The sequence below is a fragment of the Uloborus diversus genome, chromosome 5 (genome assembly GCF_026930045.1).
Source record: "Uloborus diversus isolate 005 chromosome 5, Udiv.v.3.1, whole genome shotgun sequence".
NCBI lineage: Eukaryota > Metazoa > Arthropoda > Arachnida > Araneae > Uloboridae > Uloborus > Uloborus diversus.
This window is the reverse complement of record NC_072735.1, coordinates 67,351,626-67,375,230: the sequence shown is the minus strand read 5'-3', so window position 1 is coordinate 67,375,230 and position 23,605 is coordinate 67,351,626. Positions and strand designations below refer to the sequence as shown.

At 33.0% G+C, this 23,605-nt stretch overlaps 1 protein-coding gene across 1 annotated transcript in view; it reads left to right on the top strand.

The window, feature by feature from the left end:
* Window positions 1-3,508: 3,508 nt before the first annotated feature.
* Window positions 3,509-23,605, top strand: part of LOC129222956 (transforming growth factor beta receptor type 3-like) — a 44,320-nt gene continuing 24,223 nt past the window's right edge. Inside the window, exons 1-6 of the mRNA XM_054857518.1 lie at window positions 3,509-3,572; window positions 5,493-5,620; window positions 7,243-7,458; window positions 9,218-9,383; window positions 12,925-13,051; window positions 15,821-16,004. Of these exons, the coding sequence (XP_054713493.1) occupies window positions 3,509-3,572; window positions 5,493-5,620; window positions 7,243-7,458; window positions 9,218-9,383; window positions 12,925-13,051; window positions 15,821-16,004 (885 nt within the window). The remainder of the gene's footprint in view (window positions 3,573-5,492; window positions 5,621-7,242; window positions 7,459-9,217; window positions 9,384-12,924; window positions 13,052-15,820; window positions 16,005-23,605) is intronic.

Below are 23,605 nucleotides of genomic sequence, written 5' to 3'. Positions count from 1 at the left end.
ACATTCATAGAAAACATTAACAATGTTTTGCATGAATGGGCTTCTTTCATAAGGGTTAAAAATGTTAATTAATCTATTACGGTTGAACTTGTTCAACTCATTTCCTGATGTAATGAAAGATTTCGTACTATAACGAAGCATTTTCCATGCCGATTGCATTTGTGGTCCAGGTATTAGGAAGCATTTTCCATGCCGATTGCATTTGTGGTCCAGGTATTAGTGGCAGCATGTGAGTCATTTAAAAGGAGCACTAAACAAATTTAGAAAATTCAATATGCATACATGACATTACTTACAAGTTGCTTTTAAAAATATGTTTCTATTTTATGAATTTATTTTTGTGGCAAACAAAGCAACAACATTTTCCTTGAATCTATGTGTTACTTATCAAGCTGTTTTCAATTGAAAGTGGTTAAAGCACTTAGTCTGACATTGTCTTGCTCATACTGCTTCTTAAAAAATAGGGATTTAATAGGGAAGTTTTCGATTTTTCAATTTTATTTTTATATGATAGAGTAACATGTATGAACATCATAGGTGAAAAAAATTTTGCGATACGATAAGTATTTTTTTTTAAATTAATTTTTAAACTTCAAACCCTTGTGACGTCAAATGGCATAGGTAGTGACGTCATACGCTCTTCCGGTAGGAGAGAAACGCTAGCGAAACCAGTTCCCATGTCATGGGAGAAACCGAAGAACGTGCATTCGACTCTGAAGACGAAACATAAAAGGCTTATCTCCTCGCATTAAACTCCTCGCGTTTCTGGAACATTAAACCTCTCATTCTCTCGGAAATATTCGAATATCATGTTTGATATTATTTGAGGAAGATTATTTAGATTGTGCTTTAACGAATCCGGCCTCCATAGTGTGTTCAAAAGGATTATTGAATTTCTAAACAATAAAAATATCCGCGCTCAAAATGTTCCTAGCGAAAACAAGGGATCTTCGGGGGAAGGCTGCCCATTCGCGCCCTGTGACGTAGGCTCGTGACGTTTCAGAAGCGCACACTTTTGCGCGTGGATTTTTAAAAATTCATTAAAAATCAACCACGGTGTTTTAAAATTCAGCGATGGTGAATTTTTTAGTTTTGAGGGTCAATTAACAATATACAATAGCCAAAATATGAACATTTAATAGGTTGCAACTTCCCTATTAATGACTTTTATGAAGAAAAATTGAAACAGTAAAAAAGTAGGCGAAATGCCCCTTCTAAAACAAATACAGTGAAATCCCGTTACAACGCATACAAATACAACAAACTTTCTTTTTCAACAAAGTGAATTTTAAGTCCCAATCTAATTGCTGTTGCATTGCTTTCAACGAAATTCCCGTAACAGCGATAAAAATTTGTGGTCCCTTGAAGTTCATTATAACGAACTTCGCTATATGCAGAATTCATCATTTATTCATTAAACCAGGTCTGTTAATGCTCGCTCAAAGTGGCAAAGTTTAGCCAAGAACCAAATGTCAAAAGATTTTAATAAGTAGTAGAATATGCCAACCTTTTGTTCTACGGAGCACTACGAAAATTTAACAGGATATTATACAGTCGGTGTTTTCTCCCCTTTGGCTTCTTATACACTTGCTATCATAAACTGCTTTTAAGCGGAACAAGAGCTTTTAATAACTTACAGTACTTTAGTGTTTAGTGTATTAAAAAACAAGCGGGGGGGGGGGGGATCTTGAAAATTCACCAAAATCTATCTGGTAGTGGGAGGAGTTGGATCACGTTGATCAATTTTCCTTTTTTGTCTCATCAAAAAATAAACAAACAAATTAGTTTTCTACCATCAGTTTCCTTAAATATTTTTCAACATCCCTTTTTTTTTTTTTTGAAAATTTTCAATTTATTAAATTTTTTTATATTGAGAGCAATATAGCAAAATAAAATATTAAATAAACCAACTTCTACTTTGCTGTTTATGCCACAACCATCTACATTTTCTCAAGAATCAATTTAGCTTAGGTTTTCATTGACTTCATTACTTCTAATTACTAAAATTTTGCTTTTCTAATTCATCTGAAAGTTTTCACTTTTTGTGGATTCTCTAAAAGTGGACCAACTTACCCCGGATCATTGGGCGGAAAAGATATTCTTATAATCTTTTTTCTTCACAACAGCAAAACAAAACTAAATAATTAAGTATCAAAGGAATCTACTTTAGAAGAAGAGTTCAATTTATTACTCCACTAGCAATACTGGTACGGCTTTGCATATAGTAGAAAATTAAAAGGTCATTTGGTTCGCCTGTATATTTACAAATAATGGATGGTGAATTTCTTGCCAATTTGCTCGCCTATGTTACAGTTCCATGTTATGATAATTTAGAAATTTAATCATCCAAATTATGATAATCTGCTCAGTAAAATGTTCTTAAAATTGGAATAGAAAAAGAGCAAAATTAAATTTTTGAAAAATCACTTTGAGGTGCATACCCCCATGCTACAAACTAATTTTGTGCCTAATTTCATGAACATTGGCCGAACAGTCTAGGCGCTATGTGAGTCACAGAGATCCAGACAGAGAAACTCTTCAGCTTTATTATTAGTAAAGATTCTTCATGAAAACCATTTAAAAAAGTAAAACTACAGCAATGTTGCTGCAACAAGTTGCTGCAGAAATAGCAATAATATTTGTTTCAACGTAAATTTACCATGTAAATTCCTTATAGGATTTGTAGGACTGTGAGTGCTATTTGTTGTTCATGAATTAAAATAAAAATTATCAATACTTTAAATATTATTTAGACTGGTCCAATGTGTTCCGTAATTGAAGAAGCCCCGACTGCTCCAACATTTAATCAAATTTAATTATGTTTCTTAAATTTACTTCTTCATTTTCATCATGTTTGCATGCAGGGGCATGCTCAGAAATTTTGGGACTTGTCACAAATGACTTTTCCAGGCCCCCTCCATATTGCTTACCCCTATATTTCATCCCTAGTTTTAAAAATATTGGGAGGATCGGGCCAGGCTAACAGGTGTCCCTTCTCCCACTCTGTGCACTCCCTGTTTGCATGTTCATCTGTAGAGGAGCTGCTACCATTGTGTGTGAAAAAATATTTCATTTTAACCACAACCCAGTTAACAGGTGAACTTTTAGAATATGTTAAAAGTTAATGGAATAAAAGCAAGCAATGTTTGAGAATTTAGATAAAGTTGTGAAAAAAACTGAAGGCAACAAAATATAAAATTTTGCAATTTGAGAATACACAACACATTAGATTGGAATAGTCTAATAATTTTGCTATTGTTTCTCTCCTTTCGTACAAAATTGTAATCTCCTTCATATGTACAGCATAGAGGAAATATTTCTTCCACTTCTAAAATTTGAATTTTATCCCCTTTGCAATTATATTTCATGTTATAATTCTGTATTTCTAGTTAAATTTAATAAAAACTTTTAATACTAAAAACAATGAATTTTTATTTTCAGTTTTGGTATGGTTTCCTAAAGGAGCCTGTACAAGCACTCAAGAAATGATTCCTTGAATTACTCAGCTATGACAATCTGCTTTGCCCTAACTCTAGTCTTAGTTTATTCAATTATGTGCCTTTCTGTACAAGGTAAATAATAAATAACATTATTGTAATCAAAGGTACTTTTCCGTTAAAGGTACAACTCATTTGATGCAATTTAATTTTTGGTATTTTTTAGATTTATTTACCTCTATTTCGAAATAAAAATTTCGTAGATGGCTACATTCAACAACACAATTTCTAAATTCTGTGTCTGCCATACCCAGTAACTCTAGTTATATCGCGCTTGTCAAAAGACAACAAAAAGCTCGATATAGCTAAAAATGCGATATAACCGAGGTCATAAAAAGTAAGGATTTAATTAATATAAAATTAACTACATGTGCCTCAACATAAACATTAGTTTTTTTTTCATATTAAGATGCTTTTCTTAATAAAATCAAAAGAAAACTAGTCTTCTAATTTTTCTTTAATATTTTAAATATTTTGTTTTATGGTGGAGTATGAATCGAAGTAGCAGTTTGAGCTATAATGAACTAAGTGTGTGGAAAATATGCCTGTTTTGTTCATTGGTTAAGCAAAGAAGAAGCTGTTGAAAAAAAAAAAAAAAAAAAACTACTGTGGTGTGAAATATAAAGCAACATTTTTGAAATGTATGTATATTTATAATTTTTTAGAGACAAAGGAAAAGTACAATATATCTGAATCAGCGCTATAACAAGGAGCAATGTAACAAGAGGATACTGTACTTGTAGATATTGTCAATCACTGTACACAATTTTTCTATTGTCAAGAAGGTAAAAAGTGAACAAGTCGGCGAACCGAGGCATCTTTAAAGGAAAAATAACTTATTAAAACTAGATTATATGTATGTATGTATTGTATTTTTACACTAATTTAAAAAAAAATGAGAAAGGAAAGTTACTTATTTCCACTTTGCATCATTAAAAAAGAGAGCAGCATTAACTCTTATTATTTGTTCTTTAGTTATCGGACAAATTCTAACTTTTGCCAGGTTTTTTAATTCTACTTTAGTGTGATGTAAAACTTGAGAAAGTTAGATGTTTTTCCTGTTTTTATTTTCAAAAGAATTTTTAGAATCATGATAAATAAAATTTTGAGTAAGACTTATTTCTTTTTCCCTCCCCGCTGATTCCTCCCTTATTTTATTCTCATCTATCAAATTTTGTCACTTTGTATAGTGAACACGTATACACCTTTTTTTTTGTGTGTTTTTGTGCAATAAACTCATTTTGCCATGCATTTAATTTATTTGAACATGGCATGTACTTTATGTATACTAGCTTTTTTCAAACAAAAATGCAGAATTTTTCTTTTAAAACCATAACACATTCATCAAAGCTGATTGTAAACATTCTAGCGACAAACTTTTGTAGCTGTTGCCAATATTTACATAGAAACAATTATTTATTTCTAAAACTGTTAAGCAGGACCCAAGCTAAGCATTGGCCACCATGCCAAATGTGATAAAATCTTAAACTTGTTGAAAGGAACTTTAGTTTAAGCAAAAGTTTAGGCTAGGAGAAAATTTTTTTTCCCAATGCTCGAAAATATTCTAGCGACAAACTTTTGTAACTGTTGCCAATATTTACTTAGAAACAATTATTTATATCTAAAATTGTCAAGCAGGACCCAAGCTAAGAATTAGCCACCTTGCCAAATTGATAAAATCTTAAATTCGTTGAAAGGAACTCTGGTTTAAGCAAAAGTTTACGCAAAGAGAAAATTCTCCAAAATTTCCAGAGAGAGAATTTTTTCCCCAATGCTCGAAATTATGTCAAAAAATTGTTCAAAATTTCCCAAAATACCCCCCCCTCCCCTCCCGTGACAAATTTAGAATTCATTTGGAGTCCCTGCCGCCACAAAAATGCTAAGTTTGTAGTTGTCTCGATTTTCCTGATTAAAAAAAGGGTGAACTGCATTATTTCCTTTTAATTTTATTGTTATAAGTGTCTTATTTTTTACCATCTCTTTTTGATAATTTAGATAATATTGAAAATTTTAATGGATGTAAAGTGGAACAATATTTCCATTCTACCTATGTTATGCCAGTAGTTGAGGAACCAACTGAAGTTGTTGGTTGTCAGTCAAGCGACACTGCATCAGGAACACAGGTATGTTTTCCCGATTACAATTAATTATGATTTAAAAACAGCATGACTAAAATAAATAAATTTTTCCATTTTACTAAAACAAGCTGTGATGTCAAATCAGTCAAACTTTTCTTTTAAGTATGTTTGAAAAATGGCAATGATTAAATAAGCAAATGTATTAAAAAACACTTGAACTTTAGAAATAGTAAATATTTTTCCTTTCCTCAACTGTATACTTGAATGAAACCATCATAAGCAAAGTATAAGTTTTCAAGGAAAATTGTGTACATATGTTTCTGAGTTGTAAGAAATCTCACAGTAGCAAGTGAAAAAAGCTATGTCTAAAAATGACTTGTTAAGTAGCTATACTGCCCTGGGCAGGTGAACCACAGTAAGGTAGGGGTAAAAATATCGAGACCGCCGAGAGCCAAGGTCAAGCCCTTATCAATTTGGTTGCTGCCCCCCCCCCCCCATAAAACCTATACTACTCTGATTCTGAGCCGGGCCCTCAGTTTCCCACTAGGCTGACATGAAGTCTCGTTGGCCCTGCCAAATATCGCCCATTTGCTTTACAAAAGTGCATATATTTCGCAAAAAAAGTATAAAATTGGTCTGAAGTTGATGTGATATTATGTGGCTAAGTATTCACGCAATAAAATTTTGATTTCATCAGTATGTTTGTCATGTGTTAGTAAAAAATAGCTGTTCAATAACTTTTTTTCAGTTCCCAAAAAGATGCTCCATGCTTCTAATACCATCCACCAGTTGTTCCTAATATCTCCTATGTAAGAAGTGTTGGAAAAACAAAGAAATAATTTAAGAAACTGTTCTAACATCTTAACCAAGTTTCACTATGTCACATGAATAGAATCCTTCACAAATGTCATATTGTGCGTCATCATTGTCATTTCTACTGGCGCTCTCATCCGTTCATGCGTTGGGTGGATCATCACCATCAGTTAAACGACATGAATTAAATTCCGTTTCTTTTTAGTTGGATTGCTTTGAGGTTTGTCCAAAAGAAGCTGTCTTTTACTTTTATTTTTTCTCTTTTTTTTTCTTCCTTGGAGGCTATTTTCATTGAATCGGGGGCAACAGCCTGTTCCAGCCCTGCAGTTTGATGTAGAGGGTAGTTAAAGGGTTAATACTGCTATGTGTGTTACTATGATCTGACCTGAGGGGATGTTACTGAGGTGTTTGCAATGGATGTTCTTCCTTTTTATCCTTTGTTCTGTGTACTACTGGGCGATAACTGAACACTTCGGTGGGAAATATAAGGCACAACCCAACAATCAAACATTTGAGCCTTTACTGCCAGATTCGCAATGTTAAAACAAGTAATTTAAGCAAGTAATGCTGTTGAATTTTAATTACTTTCCATGCTATGCAGAATATATCTATCCCCCTCCCCCCGAATTCCCTTCTACTTGCATGTTCATCAGTCTTTCTAATCTCATCCAACTAAAATAAAGTAATGCTAAGTTAGGTTTTAGATCAGGCCTGGATCTAGAAATTTTGGGCCTCCCTGCAACAAAATCTGTACGGCTCCCCAGAGGCCAGCAGTGTATATTTGCAATGTTAATAAATCTTGTGCTATTTTTTTTTTTCAATTTCTATAATATAGTTAGTGTTTTCTTTTGTAGGAAGTGTATGTTTTGAGTCTCGGCAGCCCTTTGTCTGGAGATAGTCCTACTGAATTCAGGAAAGGGTACTTTCCAAGTGTAACTTTGGATGTACGACCACGCTGGAAACAAAAAGCTTATTCTCCCACAACTGTTGTTATTTTGTATTCAGAAAAGCCAGTGATATGGCAAATGAATCTGAACCACATTGGAAATAGTACAAATTTTCATATTATTGTAAGTTAATATTTTGGTTTTGTTTATTTGGTTATAGTTTTGTTCAAAATGTCACATATTCAAATTTACTATGTTAGTAAAAATGGATTAATTAGCAATAGTCATACATAAATTTTACTAAGCACTTTCATTAAACTTTATAATTGTTTACTTCTAAAAAATTCTGAAAATGGTGTGATGCTGAAGAATTACATGATATGGTATCATGTATTGTTGACCCCTACGTCCCTATGCATATTTCATTCCTCATTTTAAAAATCTCCGGCCCGGACTGACAGGTGTCCCTTTTGCCCCCTCCCCCTCTGTGCATGCCGCTGGTGGTGCCCAACCTAGGGCGCACAAAGCTGCTCCATGTGGGCCAGTTGTTTTGTTCAATATTGTTATATTGAAAAGCACCAATAGTGACGATCGCACAAACTTGGAAACAAATGTTCCAAAATTTGTTTCGTAAGAAATTTGTATCGTGATGTATTCCTATTAAAACTCTGGATATGCAATCTTCATCTAGAAAATGTAAGTTTAAAGATCCGTCGAACTTAACAGGAAAAAAGAAATCTCATATAGTTATCCTCTGCAATAGCGTACATAGACTTTGGCACTCCCTCCGTCCCTTCCCTATAAGATTAAATAAAAAGTTTAACTTATTTTTTCAGAGTGTGCACCCTCATACCTCTTGCACCCCCCCCCCTGGTGCCGCAGGGAGGGGGAGGGGTTGCTGTGTATGCCACTGATCCCGTGGCAGTTTTTTGAAATATTTATTTTTAAAGATGATTCACTGATTCCTTTTTTTAATATTTTTCGCATGTCTCAGAAAAAGACTAAATTTTTTTATCCTCTTCCCCTTTTTATACTTTGAAAAAGCCCTTTTCTTTCCTGAAACAGAAACATAGTGGCAACTTAAATGTAGAACCTAATGTAAAACTTAAACTACCACACATTGACTGGACTAAGAAAGTATTTATTCCATAACTGCTCCATTAAGAGTTTTTTCCAAGCTAACATAATACTTATAAGAAATCAGTCAATTTGTTGGAATAATTTTGTTTACTTTCTTTTATGATTATCATTTTAGTGTGTATCAGTGTTTGTACTTTGATGTTTTGCAATAATTTATTTAGCTTCTTTTTAAGAACTATAGTGCAACATAGAAAAAATAGTTTTATAGTTTTCTTAGTGAAACTAACCTACTACAGCACAAGGAGTTGTTTTCGGATTTTGGCCAGGATTTGAAAAAAAAGGGGGGGGGGAACCACGGATTAAGAATAAAGAAATATTTTGCGCATGTAATAAACTTTCCATATATTATGCTAAAACTTTACGTTTGAAAATAAAAGAAGTGTGTTTTATTTTGTCGTATCTGGGTACCAAATATCACAAAAATTCTTGCAATGATGAATATATTGAAGTGATTAAAAGCATTTGCATGCATTACCATTATTTATTTATCTGTGCAGGTTGTTATTTTGCACTTTTAAGTGTGTATTTGATGTGGACATTTAAAAAGTAATGATCCCTGAAAGTAAAAGAGCAAATACAGTGAAACACCTTTTATAAATATTTAAAAAGGACTGCATGAAAAAAGCATATAAATGAAAAAAAACGTATATTAGATGCATGTTAATATGTATTGGACCCTACAGTGACGTATTAAAAAAGAGCATAAGTGATTAAAATTTATAAAGGAGAAATCTTCAAATGGTGCTTCACTGTATTAATATTTATTGAACAGTTTCTAAAGAGTAGCTTCATTTAATTTTAGGTCAATAAGCCATCCCAAGTAGTTCCTAGCATGAAAGCATCTGTTTCTCGGCAAAAGTTTCCCTCCATTGAAAGATTGCCAATGTGGATTAAAAGTCGTTATGGAATCATCACTTCCTTTTCTTTTATGCCTCGTGCAAATGAAATTACACTGTTCATGGGCACTGGTAAGAGAATTTACAAATTTTTTACGTGTATTGTTATTTAGAAATATATAGTAGAGTTTCAAAAGTTTGATGGTCTGTTTAATTTAAGGTGATTAATTTGTATTTTAAGTTACATTTCTAGTAGCTAAAAAGGATTATGATTAAAATTATGAAATAGAAATCTTTTGCTTCTGTAAAACTTATTTAACAACATACAATGAGTAATTAAAAGTTAATGAGGGGTTGGTGTTAACCAGGGCTGTGGAGTCGGAGTCTAAATCGGACTGATTTTGGGGTAAAGGAGTAGGAGTCATTCGAAAACATGCTGACTCCGGGTTTCTTTTGTTTTCTTTAATTTTCACTGATTCTCCTTGCATTTTTTAAAAAACTGACTACCAGTTAATTTGATTACATGTATAAAGGCCTACTAATAAGCAAATAACTCATTGGTGCAACGAGCTGGCTTGATTGTTTGTCGACCTTTCTGTAACAGCTACCTACTCCATATCATAGTTTGCATTTTTTTGAAACTTTATTTAACTGATAGCAACTGTCAGCAAACAGTTTTGTTGCCTTACTTTAGAATGTAATGATTTGCCTTTGTTGAATCTTACTTTAGAAATCGCTACTATTGGATAGTTTGATTTTCAAATTGAACTTTTAACATGGTATGCATCTTAGGTTTCAATAAAATACAACGCGAAAATTTCATAAAAAGGAATTCATATTTCAATCTCTGTTTTATGTTTCTCTCCCCCCCCCTTCCCATGAGGAGAGGGAGGTTTAAAAAATAAATAAATAAAAATGCCGGAGTCAGAGTTGGCCGTTTTAAAATCCAGGAGTCGGAGTTGGCCATTTTTCCAACGACTCCGTAGCCCTGGTGTTAACAACACTTTGAATGGTACAAACTACTCATCAGTACCCCCCCCCCCCTTCCCCATGGGTTGCCTTGGAGATAATAACTGCACTCGTAAAATAATTGGAAATCAACTTTGATTTACTCCAAAGAATGTAAAAATTCCCTTTGTAATATTTTATTGCAGTCAAAAAAGGAGATGTAAAACTTTGGCTCTGCTTGAATAGTATATACAAAATTTAAACCTTCTACAACTAACTGTTTTTGTGTGATGCCAGATGTGCATGCATGCATAGAGATACAGATGGTGTGACAAAACTCGTCAAAATGGATTCAACCACAGTCAAAATTCACTTTTTGATAACCTACAAATTTACATGTAAATATTTACAGACATTATGGAAATAAAAAGTCATAACTTGTTTAGAATTAATTGAAGGGAAGATTTGTTAAAATTTGAGAGAAGTTTTTTGTGAAGAAGACAATAGACCCTTTTCTTTGCACAAGAAAGTAAAGTAGTTCAGTGAAACTGTGCATAAAAAAGGCTAAAATCCCAAGGTGCGATACAGTTTTGATTTTTCAATATGGTGTTTGGATCATATAGGGTAGTGTGAATCCAAGTTTGCAATTTTGAATAATCTGTGCTTGTTGTGTAACTCATGAGAAACTAAGAAAATTTTCAGATTATTTTTCAGTTCCCTCCTTATAACCCCTAAATGTATTTTTTGATATTAACTGTCATTTACGATTTTAAAAAACATTAAATTTGCAACAATTTAAGTTCAACCCGCATGCAGTACAATTAAGAGTTTTGAGACATTGCTCTTCAAAGATGGATCGTTTTTTCAAAAAAATGAAAATTTTTTGCTTTAATCTTCTTTTTTTTTTGGCCAAATGTTGACCCAAACTCCTATTTTACAAGAAAATTGCTCATAATGTTGATGGAGTAAATTTAATTGGCTGTCATTTTTGCCCAAAACCAAGTCTGGGCTTGGCTGTACTTTAATAAATGTTAAAAAACAAGGTATTGAAAATTTTGATCCTATGACAATGTGAGAGCCCTACACAAAAGAAAAGGATAAAGCACGATATAAAAGACTTAAATATGTCTATATAAGTTATCTGTGGTAGGAAAACCTTCTGGTTACGTGAAAAAGAAAAAAAAAAAAGCCAATTGTTGACAGCGTAATGTCAAATCCTTCTTTCCATACAGGACCTATGGTAAAAAATGGCATGCACAAAAAAGGCAACTATTTTCATGAAAAAAGTACTAAAATAGTTTTAAAAATTCCTGTTTTTTTTCTTTGGATGAACTAATTGCAAAAAAAAAAAAGAAATTCGCTTCTAATTTTACCATCTACTTTCCAAAAAATAATAAAAGGGAATGCTTTACCACCTTTATTGTTTTTGAAAATAAGAGTTTTACAAAGTAGAAAAATGAGATGTAAGAAAGATATTCACAATCATAAATGAGTTATGTTCATTTTTTGCATGATAAGTTTCATTTGCATAATCACTATTTTTACAAAGGGTTCATTTTTTGCAATGGCTGTTTTTGTGAACTGTTCGTTTCCACTGCTGTTATTTTTGTGAGCTTTTTGTGTTCAGTCAATAAAAGTTTAATTTCTTGTAGCCTTACTGCTGTTATTTTTTGAAAACAAGCACTAATTTCCATGCAATCCAAAATGTCATGAATGCAGTGTTCCTTAGCGTTTTTTACCCCATCAGTCTTTCAGGACTGATGAGAAGCTATCTCAGCCTCGTCTGAAACTGACCTTGAAGGGGCCCAGCTCAGAGTTGGAGTAATATAATTAAGTCTCATGAAGGGAGGGGAACCTACCAACCAAACTGACAAGGGCTTTGACTCTCGGCAGTTCTGTAGTCTTTTACTGTTGTCTTTAACAGTCAGACACTGAAATTATACCAGAATACATCAGTTGGTTCTTCAATGTTCATTTAAAACTGCAGGACTACAATCTTGAGCATTTTTGAGTTTTTTTTTTTTTTTTTTTCATGGGTTATTTAAGGGAACATTCTTCAAAAGTTTGCCCTGGGTGTAGATCTAACCCTCTGCTTTGAATGATCCCACTTACACACCACACAGCCGGGAAATATCAATTTGTCAAAGTGTTATTACATTATTATGACATTAATGCTTTTATTTTAATGGGAGACTAATATAGAAACTATTTTCTACATGTGACAACTATTTTGGAGACTTTTTCATGTTACAGCTACTGAAGCAACTATTATTTGTAGCAGACATGTTAGACCTTCTAGAAGAATTAACTACTTTTTTACTATTAGTAACCTACAGAAAACCATGAAGAAACAAAATTTACTGTAAAAAAAGATCAGCGAATTTTTGCAATCCTACGTAAAAAAATGCCTTATTGTGACTTTATTAGGCACACGCATCTTACATATAAAAACAGAAAAGTTAAGTTTGTGATTTCTACACCAATATAGCAATTGTAATATTAAGAAATGTTCTTTATAAGGAAATAAACAGCAGCTAATTTCACCCTTCGTCATTGCAAGGAAAGGGAACCTACATTTTTTCATATGCTTGAAACTTTTTTTTAACGCCACTGCATTAATCCATTACCAGCATTATTATTTTCCCTTGCCAGCATTATTTAATTTTATTTTATTGCAAATTTTGTGCTTTTTTAATGTGGTTTATAATTTTTGTATTTGATTCAGATATCCATGCTGCTCCAGGCTGTAATTTCAGCAGTCAGGCAAAATCAGTTAATGTAAAAGCTAATTTTGTTCAGCCACTTCTTGCTTCAGGCTGTTCTGTGAATAATAGTCACCATCAGGAAAAGAAGTAAGTTATTTTACTAATATTTTATTTGTTACTAGTGGTACAGGGTTCGTACGGATCATGGAAATCCTGGAAAGTCATGGAAAAAAATTTAGCGTATTTCAGACCTGGAAAAGTCATGGAAAATTGAAATTTTCGTTCAAAGTCATAGAAAATTATTTAAAGTCATGAAAAAAAAGTCCTGGGGAAAGAGTAACATTTGCTAAAAGAGCATCCGAAATATTGAGTGATTTAACAGTCTTACATATTAAAACTGGAAAATTTAATGATCGCAAAAACAATTCTGAATTTTGAAATCTCATTACATCCCATTTCTGTAGCAGCCGCTCGTCTTCTTTTGCAATGTGATTTTACTGCTTGAACATCACTCGTTTTGCGTTTACCATTATTTTCAAGACTTTTTATATTCTGTAGTAGCGAACTTGCACATTCTTGATTTTGCCACGCCCACTTAAAAAATGCAATTCAGTTGCATCTGAGTTTGTTTCCATTATACGTAAAAACTAAATTTATCAGAGTTTATCTCAATTTGTTGAAAGTTTTAGAAAATGTAGATCTTTAGTCAGGTGATAAAACAAAGAAATAGGGGAATTCTAATACTCTAAAACAATACTGCCCAACATACAGCCCGCAAAACTAATCCATGCGACCCACTGCTACGTTCAATGTCAGGAATCAAAACCTATGTTCAGGAATTTCTGAACCTATTAATTTATATACATTTGAAAATGTGCAAATAAGTAAACAAGTACATTTGAATCAGAAGATTTATTCGCTACTGAATGTTTTTCTTTCTTTTTTTTAAATATAAATATTTGGTTTAGAAACATGAATTTACTGAAGAATCGCTTTTCTTTAATGAACCAAAGTACTGTCAAGCTATGTATATGCTTAAATGCACTGCTGATGCTAAAAGGCAACCTTTGAAGCAAATTTATTGAAACTTAGCTTTAATGACTCATTCAACCTTTAACCATTCATTATCATTTTACCTGTTTATAAAGATTATTAGACGTTTAAGCACCGTTATATTTCATTCACTGTAGTTTTACTAACTTTACTAAAAGTTATATGATGAAGACAAATAAGAATAGAGTTTAGTTTTTAGGTGTACACTGATATTTTTTCAATCTCAAGTAAGTGTTTCGATGAGGTAGAAGCATTCACGTAGAAGTTTCGCTAATGCTCATTTCCAAAAAATTTCCAGTTTGAAATTAAATAGTACTATTCTCATCATGTAACAAGGTCATGAAATTTTTTTATGAAGTCATGAAAAAAAGTCTTGGAAAAGTCATGGAATTTTTTTCATCCAAATAGGTTATGAACCCTGGTGGTACCCACACGGCTTTGCCCGTAGTAGATAAATTAAAAGATCTTTTGGTTTGTCTGTATATTTACAAATAATGTATGGGGAATTTCTCGCCAATTGGCTTACACCATGTTATGGTTCCACGTTATGATAACTTGGCAATTTACTCGTCCATCTTATGATAATTTCTTTCAAGAAAATGTTCTTAAAATTGGAATAGAAAAAGAACAAAATCGAATTTTCGAAAAATCGCTTCGAGGTGCGCACCCCCACGCTACAAACTAACTTTGAGCCAAATTTCATGAAAATTGGCCCAACAGTCTAGGCGTTATGAGCGTCACAGAGATTCAGACATCCAGATATAGAGACTTTCAGCTTTATTATTAGTAAAGCAAAAAATCGCTGCGAAGTGTACACCCCCACGCTACAAACTATCTTTGTGCCAAATTTCATAAAAATCAGCCCAACGGTCTAGGCGCTATGCGCGTCACAGAGATTCAGACATCGAGAGAAAGTGACTTTCACCTTTATATTTACTAATAATAAAGCTGAAAGTCTCTCTGTCTGTCAAGATCTCTGTGACGCGCATAGCGCCTAGACCGTTCGGCCGATTTTCATGAAATTTGGCGCAGAATTAGTTTGTAGCATGGGGGTGTGCACCTCAAAGCGATTTTTCGAAAATTCGATGTGGTTCTTTTTCTACTCCAATTTTAAGAACAAAATTATCATAAGATGGACGAGTAAATTATGAAATTATCATAACATGGAACCGTAACATGGGCACAAGCCAATTGGCGAGATATGAAAATATCATAACGTGGAACCGTAATATTGGTACAAGCCAATTGGCGAGAAAATTCACCATACATTATTTGTAAATATACAGGCGAACCAAAAGACCTTTTAATTTTTCTATTACGGGCAAAGCCGTACGGGTACCACTAGTTATTAGTAAAGATGATTCTATGCCTCTTGCAGTTTTGAGTACTTTTTGCCCCATAGAACCTGAACTAATAATGAGTGTAGAAGTGTAATTTTTGTTAGTATTACATTGTGTGGTAAATTGTTTAATTTAATTTATCTCTTTATTCCTTTAACTACACATTTCTCATTTTTTTTACTTGTAACAATTTTTATCTCTTTTTTAAATATCGATAAAAGTATCAATTAACTTAGTGATATACATATTTGTTTGTAATGTATGATTATTTTATGCTTTTCCCCCCTAAATCTTTTTTCTTAGCTTGCAGTTTTTTTTTCTGAAAATCCTCCTTCCATCTTCCTTACGATTGTGCATTTAATACAAAGCTAATGGTGAGGCATTAGTTTTGAGCTAAGGCTGTTAATAATTACATGTACAATGTTATGGTTTCTGTATTTGAAATAATAAGGTTATTTGTATTTGTCATAAATTTCATTGTACTCCAATGGCTAAATGATATTGTTTTTTACAGATTTAACAGCATATACGTAATTGAACTGAACTCCAGTATTTTGAGTAGTGATGTGTTGGTTAACATACAGCAGCACAGAGATGTTGAATCATCGCAAAATATTGAGCAAAATTTAATTTTGATTTTGAAGTGCCATACACCTACTGAGTGGGTAATACAGTCTTCTGGTATTGAAGGATCAATTACCATAATAGTAAGTTATAATTTTTTCCAAAGTCTAAATTAAATGTTTTTTTTAAATTTCTTATTTATATGACATTTATATTAAAATTATAAACATGATCTCATTGGCATGTATAATTTCAATATGAAAACTAATGCAGGGTTCGCAGACCTCCTATTTTTTCTTAGTTTCCTATTTTTTTCAAAATTTTGAAAATTTTCCTGGTTTTTCCTATTTATTCCTATTTTTTTTTAATGCATAATCATGCTTCCGCTCAGTGTTTGAAATAAAGGGTGAGATTGAGCAAAACACGCACAAAATCAGTAAATCCTGCGCAATCCAGAGGTCCGTGCGGGATCCTGTTGACCTAACAAATTTTGTCTAACTCCCGCAAGGAAGGTAAACACCAAGTTTAGCAGATGCCTTTCTGTTTCACATTTCTGTAGCTATCAAGTGAATGAAATGTCAGAATTCAAGTTGTATGGCTAAATCATTTTATTTATAATAATCCAATAATTAACAACTGTAAAACAAACTTTAACATGAGTAAATGGTATAAACAAGTATGAGGAATTTCAACACTCAAAAACATCCTTCATGTTCCAAAAGAACTTCTTCCAAAAAAAAAAAACATTTGACACCCTAACATGGATTATCCTAAAAATGTTTCAAAAATTTTAAGTCCCTAACTCTCATGGCGAAATTCTAAAAGCCATCCCCTAAGTGCAGGACGTCGCCCCAACAGCGAACGATCCCAGGGGTCTGGCCAGGGGAAAATTGGGTCCGTTAATGGACCCTTCACAAAAATACGATTACTCAGAACGGACCCTTCACAAAAATACAATTACTCAAAACGGACCCTTCACAAAATTCTAATCAACAAAAAAGGATCTTTCACAAATCATTTACTGTAAAAGCAAATTTAAAATCAAAATAACGGCTAATTTTTCAAAAGAAATGTCTGCATATTTCTGTGATGCTTACTGTTTCTTTTATCACAGCAGAATAAAAATTGCCTGCAACGATGTTGTTGTTATAGATTTTTCTGAAAATGTTATGGCCTCTGCATATTGATATTGCTGCCTCAGCACCTTTCTCCCTCTGCTCTCAATCTAAACAATAATAACACATATCAGCGAATTGAACTTGGTACTGCTAGCAAATAGAATAGCTATAGGTTGGGGAAGAAATGAGATCGCTTCAGATATGGTTACCAACTATAAAATTAACATTAACGCTAAATAAATAAGCGTCTAGTAAACCTTTCACAGGGACTTGGAAAATATTCCTAACATTTTCCAGCTTGGCAATTTTTGTGCCTTTATGGTGTGATGTTTTAACGTTATCTTAAGAAGAAATTATATTAGTTTTGAATTTTTTATGCTAACAGGGGTGCTCGTGTATCGGTTATAAACCGGAATTCCTGTATTTTTTTCCTATGTCCATATCGGGAATCTGGTATTGTCCATTGTTTTACATTACCCCCCACCTCCTTTTTTTTTTTTCTTTTCTAACTACGAATTTTCGGCGAAAATGTCGGTGGTTATCAATAATATTCATCATGTAAACCTTTTAAAATGCAATTCTAAAATTGTTTTATTTAAATAAACTCTTTTATTTGCTGTTTTTCACTCTTGATGCCTTCATTTTGAAAAACGCGATCTCTTTGCATCCGGTATGACAATCAAATCTCACTCATTTTTCATGCTAACTAAGCTTTGTTACGAGGCAAATAAATAAAAATTCTCATTATTTTTAGCGAAATCATTAGTTTAAGCAGAATTTCGTGTTCTTTTAAGAGTGTCAAGACGGTTCGATGGTTTAATTTTATTTTTGCTTCAACTATGTCGATAGACATTATCAATATGTTTATCATTAACCTTTAATATGCAATTTGAAAAGATTTTACTAATATAAATTCTTTTATATTCCGTTCTTATACTTTTGATGCCTTCACTTCAAAAATTTCAATCTTTTTGCATCCGCTATAGGAATGGAATTTTTTGCATTTTTTTAAATGCTTACTACGCTTTATTCAGAGGTAAACAAATAAAATTTATACTTATTTTTGTTAAAATTACAAATTTAAAACGAAATTTCGTGCTCTGTAAAAATTTCATGCGCCAAAAAGCTAAATACTGAACAACTGCCTGATTTTTTTTTTTTCAATTATTTTATGATTTTACTCTTTATACAAAATCTTCAGAAAAAATTTCTAGTACAATTTAACAAGATGTGGAACGGTATATAGATACTGATACATCTAGGTTGACCATCCGCTGGAAAATGATACCTCCCTATTGCTATGATAACCTTCGAAAATGCCCTAGAAAAGACAAAAAATACTGTAAAACTTCCAACAAATTATTTCAATGCCGTAGTTTGCTCCATGAGCCTCCCCCTCCCCCAAACGCATTTATTAATGTTTATAAACTTAACTTTTTCGTTTTTACAAAATAATTTTATTTTACAAAAAAAAAGAAAAAAAAACCCGATCTTTTATAAATTTTTTTTTGATTTTTCACAATAAAATTTCGTTTTTCACAAAAATATTTGATTTTTCACAAAAAACGGACCCTGTGAAAAACCCTGGACAGACCCCTGGATCCTCTCAAAAATACGACTATCGTCAGTCGAAAATGAGAAACGCAACCAGAAGAAGTGATTTCCTTCTCATTTCCCCCTGCTTATATAATACAGCGCACTCAATGCATGTCACGCCGGATATGCCTATGTAAGAGCTCAATCTGGATGCTTCCAGAACATTCGATTTGCCGCGGAGCTATCGGGAGATTACATCATCTCCACTCATGTTCTGACGTCACATCCTTCTTCCTGACCAAACACGTCGTTCGAAGTCGTTCTGATGTTTACAGGTTGATTCTCCCGTACGCGAATTGAAACAAGCGTCCTTTAAGGGACAAGATTAACTGCCTTTTCATTATTAAAGAAATACAAGTGAGTAAAAACGTTTACACTTAGTTTTCACTTAGCTTTCAAAATGAATTGCTGAGAATATTTCTCAAATAGACATTTTTGGCTATCAATGCCCTCCCTTTTCGACAATTCATTTGATCTCACATATTCATTTAATTTCAAGCATTATCTGATTTAAATTTCCAAAAAAAATTCTCACTCTTCAAAATTTCTTTAAAGACAATTTATCACTCAAAAAAATTAGTAAATTTTTAAATCTAAATCTCACGTTAGTTAATTTTTATCGTCTCAAAAATTTGTAAGTTTCAACATTTTGTAAAACAAACACTTAATATTCTTCTTGAATTTAAGTAAAACAACATTTGCACTTTACAACAATATCACAAAACATAATTGTTAAAGTCCTATAGAAGTCCTAGAGGAAAAAAGTTCAACTATATTCAGTTCAAAAATTCTCAGTCACAATCGTATCTTCACAAAATGTCACTGATCTAAAAAAAAAAAAAATCCCGTAGTTGACAAAAGCTCATGTGGGTGGACAGACATCAGATTTAATCTGAAAAATAACGATAAAAACCACAAGTAACTGTTCTAATATCAGCAATTTAACAACAATTGTATAATATGTATAATCATAATAAACAGTTTTAAATATAAGCTCAAGCTTCATTTTTGATCAAACAAAATAAAAAACAGAAGTATATAAGCTCATTTTTACATTAATTTAAGTTGACAATCCATATGAAAAAAATTTAACAAAAACATAAAAAATGACTTTCTGCACGCGTTTTTCACAAATGACTGCTCATCATCGAAAAATGATTATCAAAAAATTACAAACACTTTCTACAATAGATTAATCACTTGAATTGAAAAAAATTTCTTGAAAAAATTTTAAATCGTTTTGGGTTAGTGGCTTCGTGAAAATATCTGACAAGTTAGATTTACTTTTTACATATGAAACAGTAAAAATATCTTTAACAATCAAGTCACGAATAAAAAATAATTTCACATCAATATGTTTACTCCTGTGATTCTCAATTGGTGATTTTACAAAATCCAAAGAAGCTTGATTGTCTACATAAATAATTGCTTTTATTTTTATGAACTTTAAAAGTTTATTTTTCAAACATTCTTCCAGAATTCTGTCAAACCACAATGTTTCTTTTGCACCTTCTGTCAATGCTATGAACTCCGATTCCATAGTTGATAAACTAACACTCCGTTCTTTAAAAGTTCTCTATTCAATAGGAGCTTTGTCTAACATAATCATTTGACCCCCCAAAGAAGTTCTGTCATCTTTATTTGATGCGAAGTCTGCATCTGAAAAAGCTACTATTTGAATTTTACTGCATTTTAATTTTAATTTTAAATTTCGGGATTGATAAACATATCCAAACAATTTTAAAAGGCCATCCCAATGACGTTTCTCTGGGTTATTCTGAAATTGACTAAATAAATTTACAGTGTATGCAATGTCTGGTCGTGTTCTATTGGCTATAAATGCTAAACATCCTAACAAATTACGAAAAGGAAACTTAGTCATTTCAAACTTTTCATTTTCTGTCTTAGGACAGTCAGAATTAGAGTAAACAATGCCTTTACTAATTGGAAAAGAGGTAGATGGGAATTTAAATTTCTTAAAACGATCATACACTTCTTCTATATAGGAAGTTTGATGTAGATACAATTCCTTTCCCGTTAATTCAAATTCTACCCCTAACAATTTCTTTGTACTTCCTAATACCTTCAAATCAAAATGTTTACTTAAAGAATTAATTGCACTGTTTATATGACTTTCCTTTTTACCAAAAGTCACAATATCATCAACATATACAAGCAATAGAACATTAGGATTAAAATATACACAGTTACATGATTCAAATTTCTTAAAACCAATTTGTGATAAAACTTGATCTAATTCATAAAATCACAAGCGTCCACTCTGGTGTAACCCGTAAATAGCCTTATTTAATTTACAAAAATAATCTTCCTTTCCTTTTGTTACAAAACCGGGAGGCTGGCTCATATATATCAAGTCATCAATTGGAGCGTATAAGTAAGCGCTCTTTACATCGCACTGTATATTTAACCAATTTGCACATGTAATTAACAGAGAAAAGAAAAATCTAATTATTCCAAAATTACATACTGGGCTGTATGTCTCATCAAAATTTTGGTTTTTGATCTGATGCATGCCGTTTGCTACCAATCTGGCCTTATAAGATTTAACTACCCCTTTCTCATCTTTCTTTAAAGTGTAAACCCAGCGAGACCCTACTGGAACAACATTTTCCGGCAATTTTGCCAAATTCCAGACTTTTCGGCTATGCATAATTTCTAGCTCAGTCTCCATTGCCTTTTGCCATTCAGCACTTTCTTTTACCTTTAAAGATTGTTTGTAAGTCCTAGGGATTTGAATTTAATTTTCTAGTCATAAATTCTTATTGTTTTTCTTTGAGCTTACAGACACATTATTTACTTGCCCCTCTGTTAGATCTTTCCCTTTAAAACTAAACTTATCTGGATTGTATTTTATATCTTTTAATTTACAATACTTTTCAATGTCACGTTTAGATCCGTTAGCAATTGAGCTTTCAGAATCGGTCGAATCTGAACTCTGCTGTTCATTTGCCGTTTCATTCTCGCTCAAGGTTGCAGGCGGAAGTGCCATGGGCCATGATAGAACTCGATTCTCCTCCTCTTTTGACTCATTTCGAAAGTCAGTTTGGAAAAAATAGTTTTTTGAATGATACATTTATTGATTCTATAATTTTGTTGCTGTCGGGCAGATAAATTCTATACCCTTTTCTATTAAACGCGTAACCTATGAGAACACCCTTTTGTGCTTTTAAATCCAATTTCTTTCTTAATTGTTTGGGCACACCAACAAACAATATTGTTCCGAAAGCGCGGAGATGCCTTATAGAGGGTTTTCTCCCCCCATAAAGTTCAAATGGGGTTTTAGTCTGATTGGCATGGCAAACCCTATTCCAGGTGTACGTAAAATATTTCATTGCCTCTGGCCAAAAATTCTGAGGTAAACCGCTCTCCTTTAAAATCACCCGCGTACTATCTGCAATTGTTCTGTTAAAGTTTTCTGCCGTCCCATTCTGTTCAGGAGAATAGAAATTGGTTAATTCATGATGTATACCTTTCTCCCTAAAAAACTCATCTAACTCATGGTTTACGAACTCGGTTCCGTTGTCTGTCCTTACAGCCTTGACTTTCTTTCCCAAAAAATTTTCCGCTTTTATGATATGATTCATCAAAATTTCGGGGTACTTGGCTTTTAAACTTTATAGGGTATAGAGAACTTCTTTTTGAAAAATCATCTATAACAGATAAATAATAACGTTCTCCATTTCTACCCTCAACATTGCAAGGCCCCCAGACATCACAAAAAAGCAAGTTCAACGGACTGTCTGACTTTGTATCCCCAATAGGTTTAAAACTCACTCTTCTGAATTTTCCTAATTTACAAGTGTCACAATTAATTTTAACATTTTTAAATTCTGGTAAACCATTAACAGCTTGTGAACTCCCTGTCTTTTGGATACATTCTGTATTTATATGTCCAAAACGTTTATGCCAGGTTTCAATATTTATATGATTGGACTCTAAAAAAGTATTTTCATTATCAGTATTACAAACAGGCAATTGGTTTGATTTTACAGAATCAACCACATATACACCATTTTCTAAATTTGCTTTAAAAATCAATTTACAAGTTTTATCTAGTACTTTCACGGAGCCACCACCCCCTTCAAATTTAGCACCTCCCAAATCAAATTTGGGTCCGGACAATATATTTCTCCTTAACCTCGGTGAATACATGACATTTTCTAAAACAACAGATCTACTTCCGAAACGAACTTTAATTTCCCCGCTGCCTTCAATGGGAAAAGTCTGTTTCTTGACTGCTACTGCCATTTGAACATCCGTTAAGGGAGAAAATGTCCTAAACCAGTTCCGGTTATGTGTATAATGATGACTGGCCGCCGTGTCAAAAATCCATGTCGATTCCTTTACCCCTACTTCATTTAAATTTGCCTCTGATAAGAAAAAGGATCTATACTCACATCTGTCAGTTGATGGAGATCTCCGCCGGTCCGTTGTATTTCTATATCTGACTCCTCTCCGTCGACGATTCCTTCCTCGTTGGTTCGATCTTCCCCTAAAATTTCCATGTCCTGTGGTGCTTCCTCTCTCAGTGACTGGACTTGGGGACTGGTTCGTCGTGGGATTTTGTTGTCTCAGCTCTGGGCAATCCTTCCTGAGATGTCCAATGCGGACACATCTGTAACATCGCTGCCGATTTTGAACTGTCATCACCTCAAGCCGCTCCTTAGTTTTCGTCTTCAAAACCATGCGGTTCTCTTCAATCACAAGATCCACCACCAGTTTTTCGAACTTGAAATCCTGGTCACTCCTTGTAAGCATTGCTTGGACTAGATGATCATATTCTTTAGGCAAGTTCTGTAAAAGCTGGAAGCAGATACAGTCCTCAGGATATTCGGGATATGTAACCTTAATTCGATCAAACAATCGTTGTAAACGGGCCGCAAAAAGGGAAATATTTTCATTTCTTTCAGGTTTTGAATTTTGCAGTTCCATGAACAGCTGCATCCGGGCGCATTTGTTATCCGGGTAGAAGAACAATTTCAACTTTTTCCATGATTCTTGGGGATCTT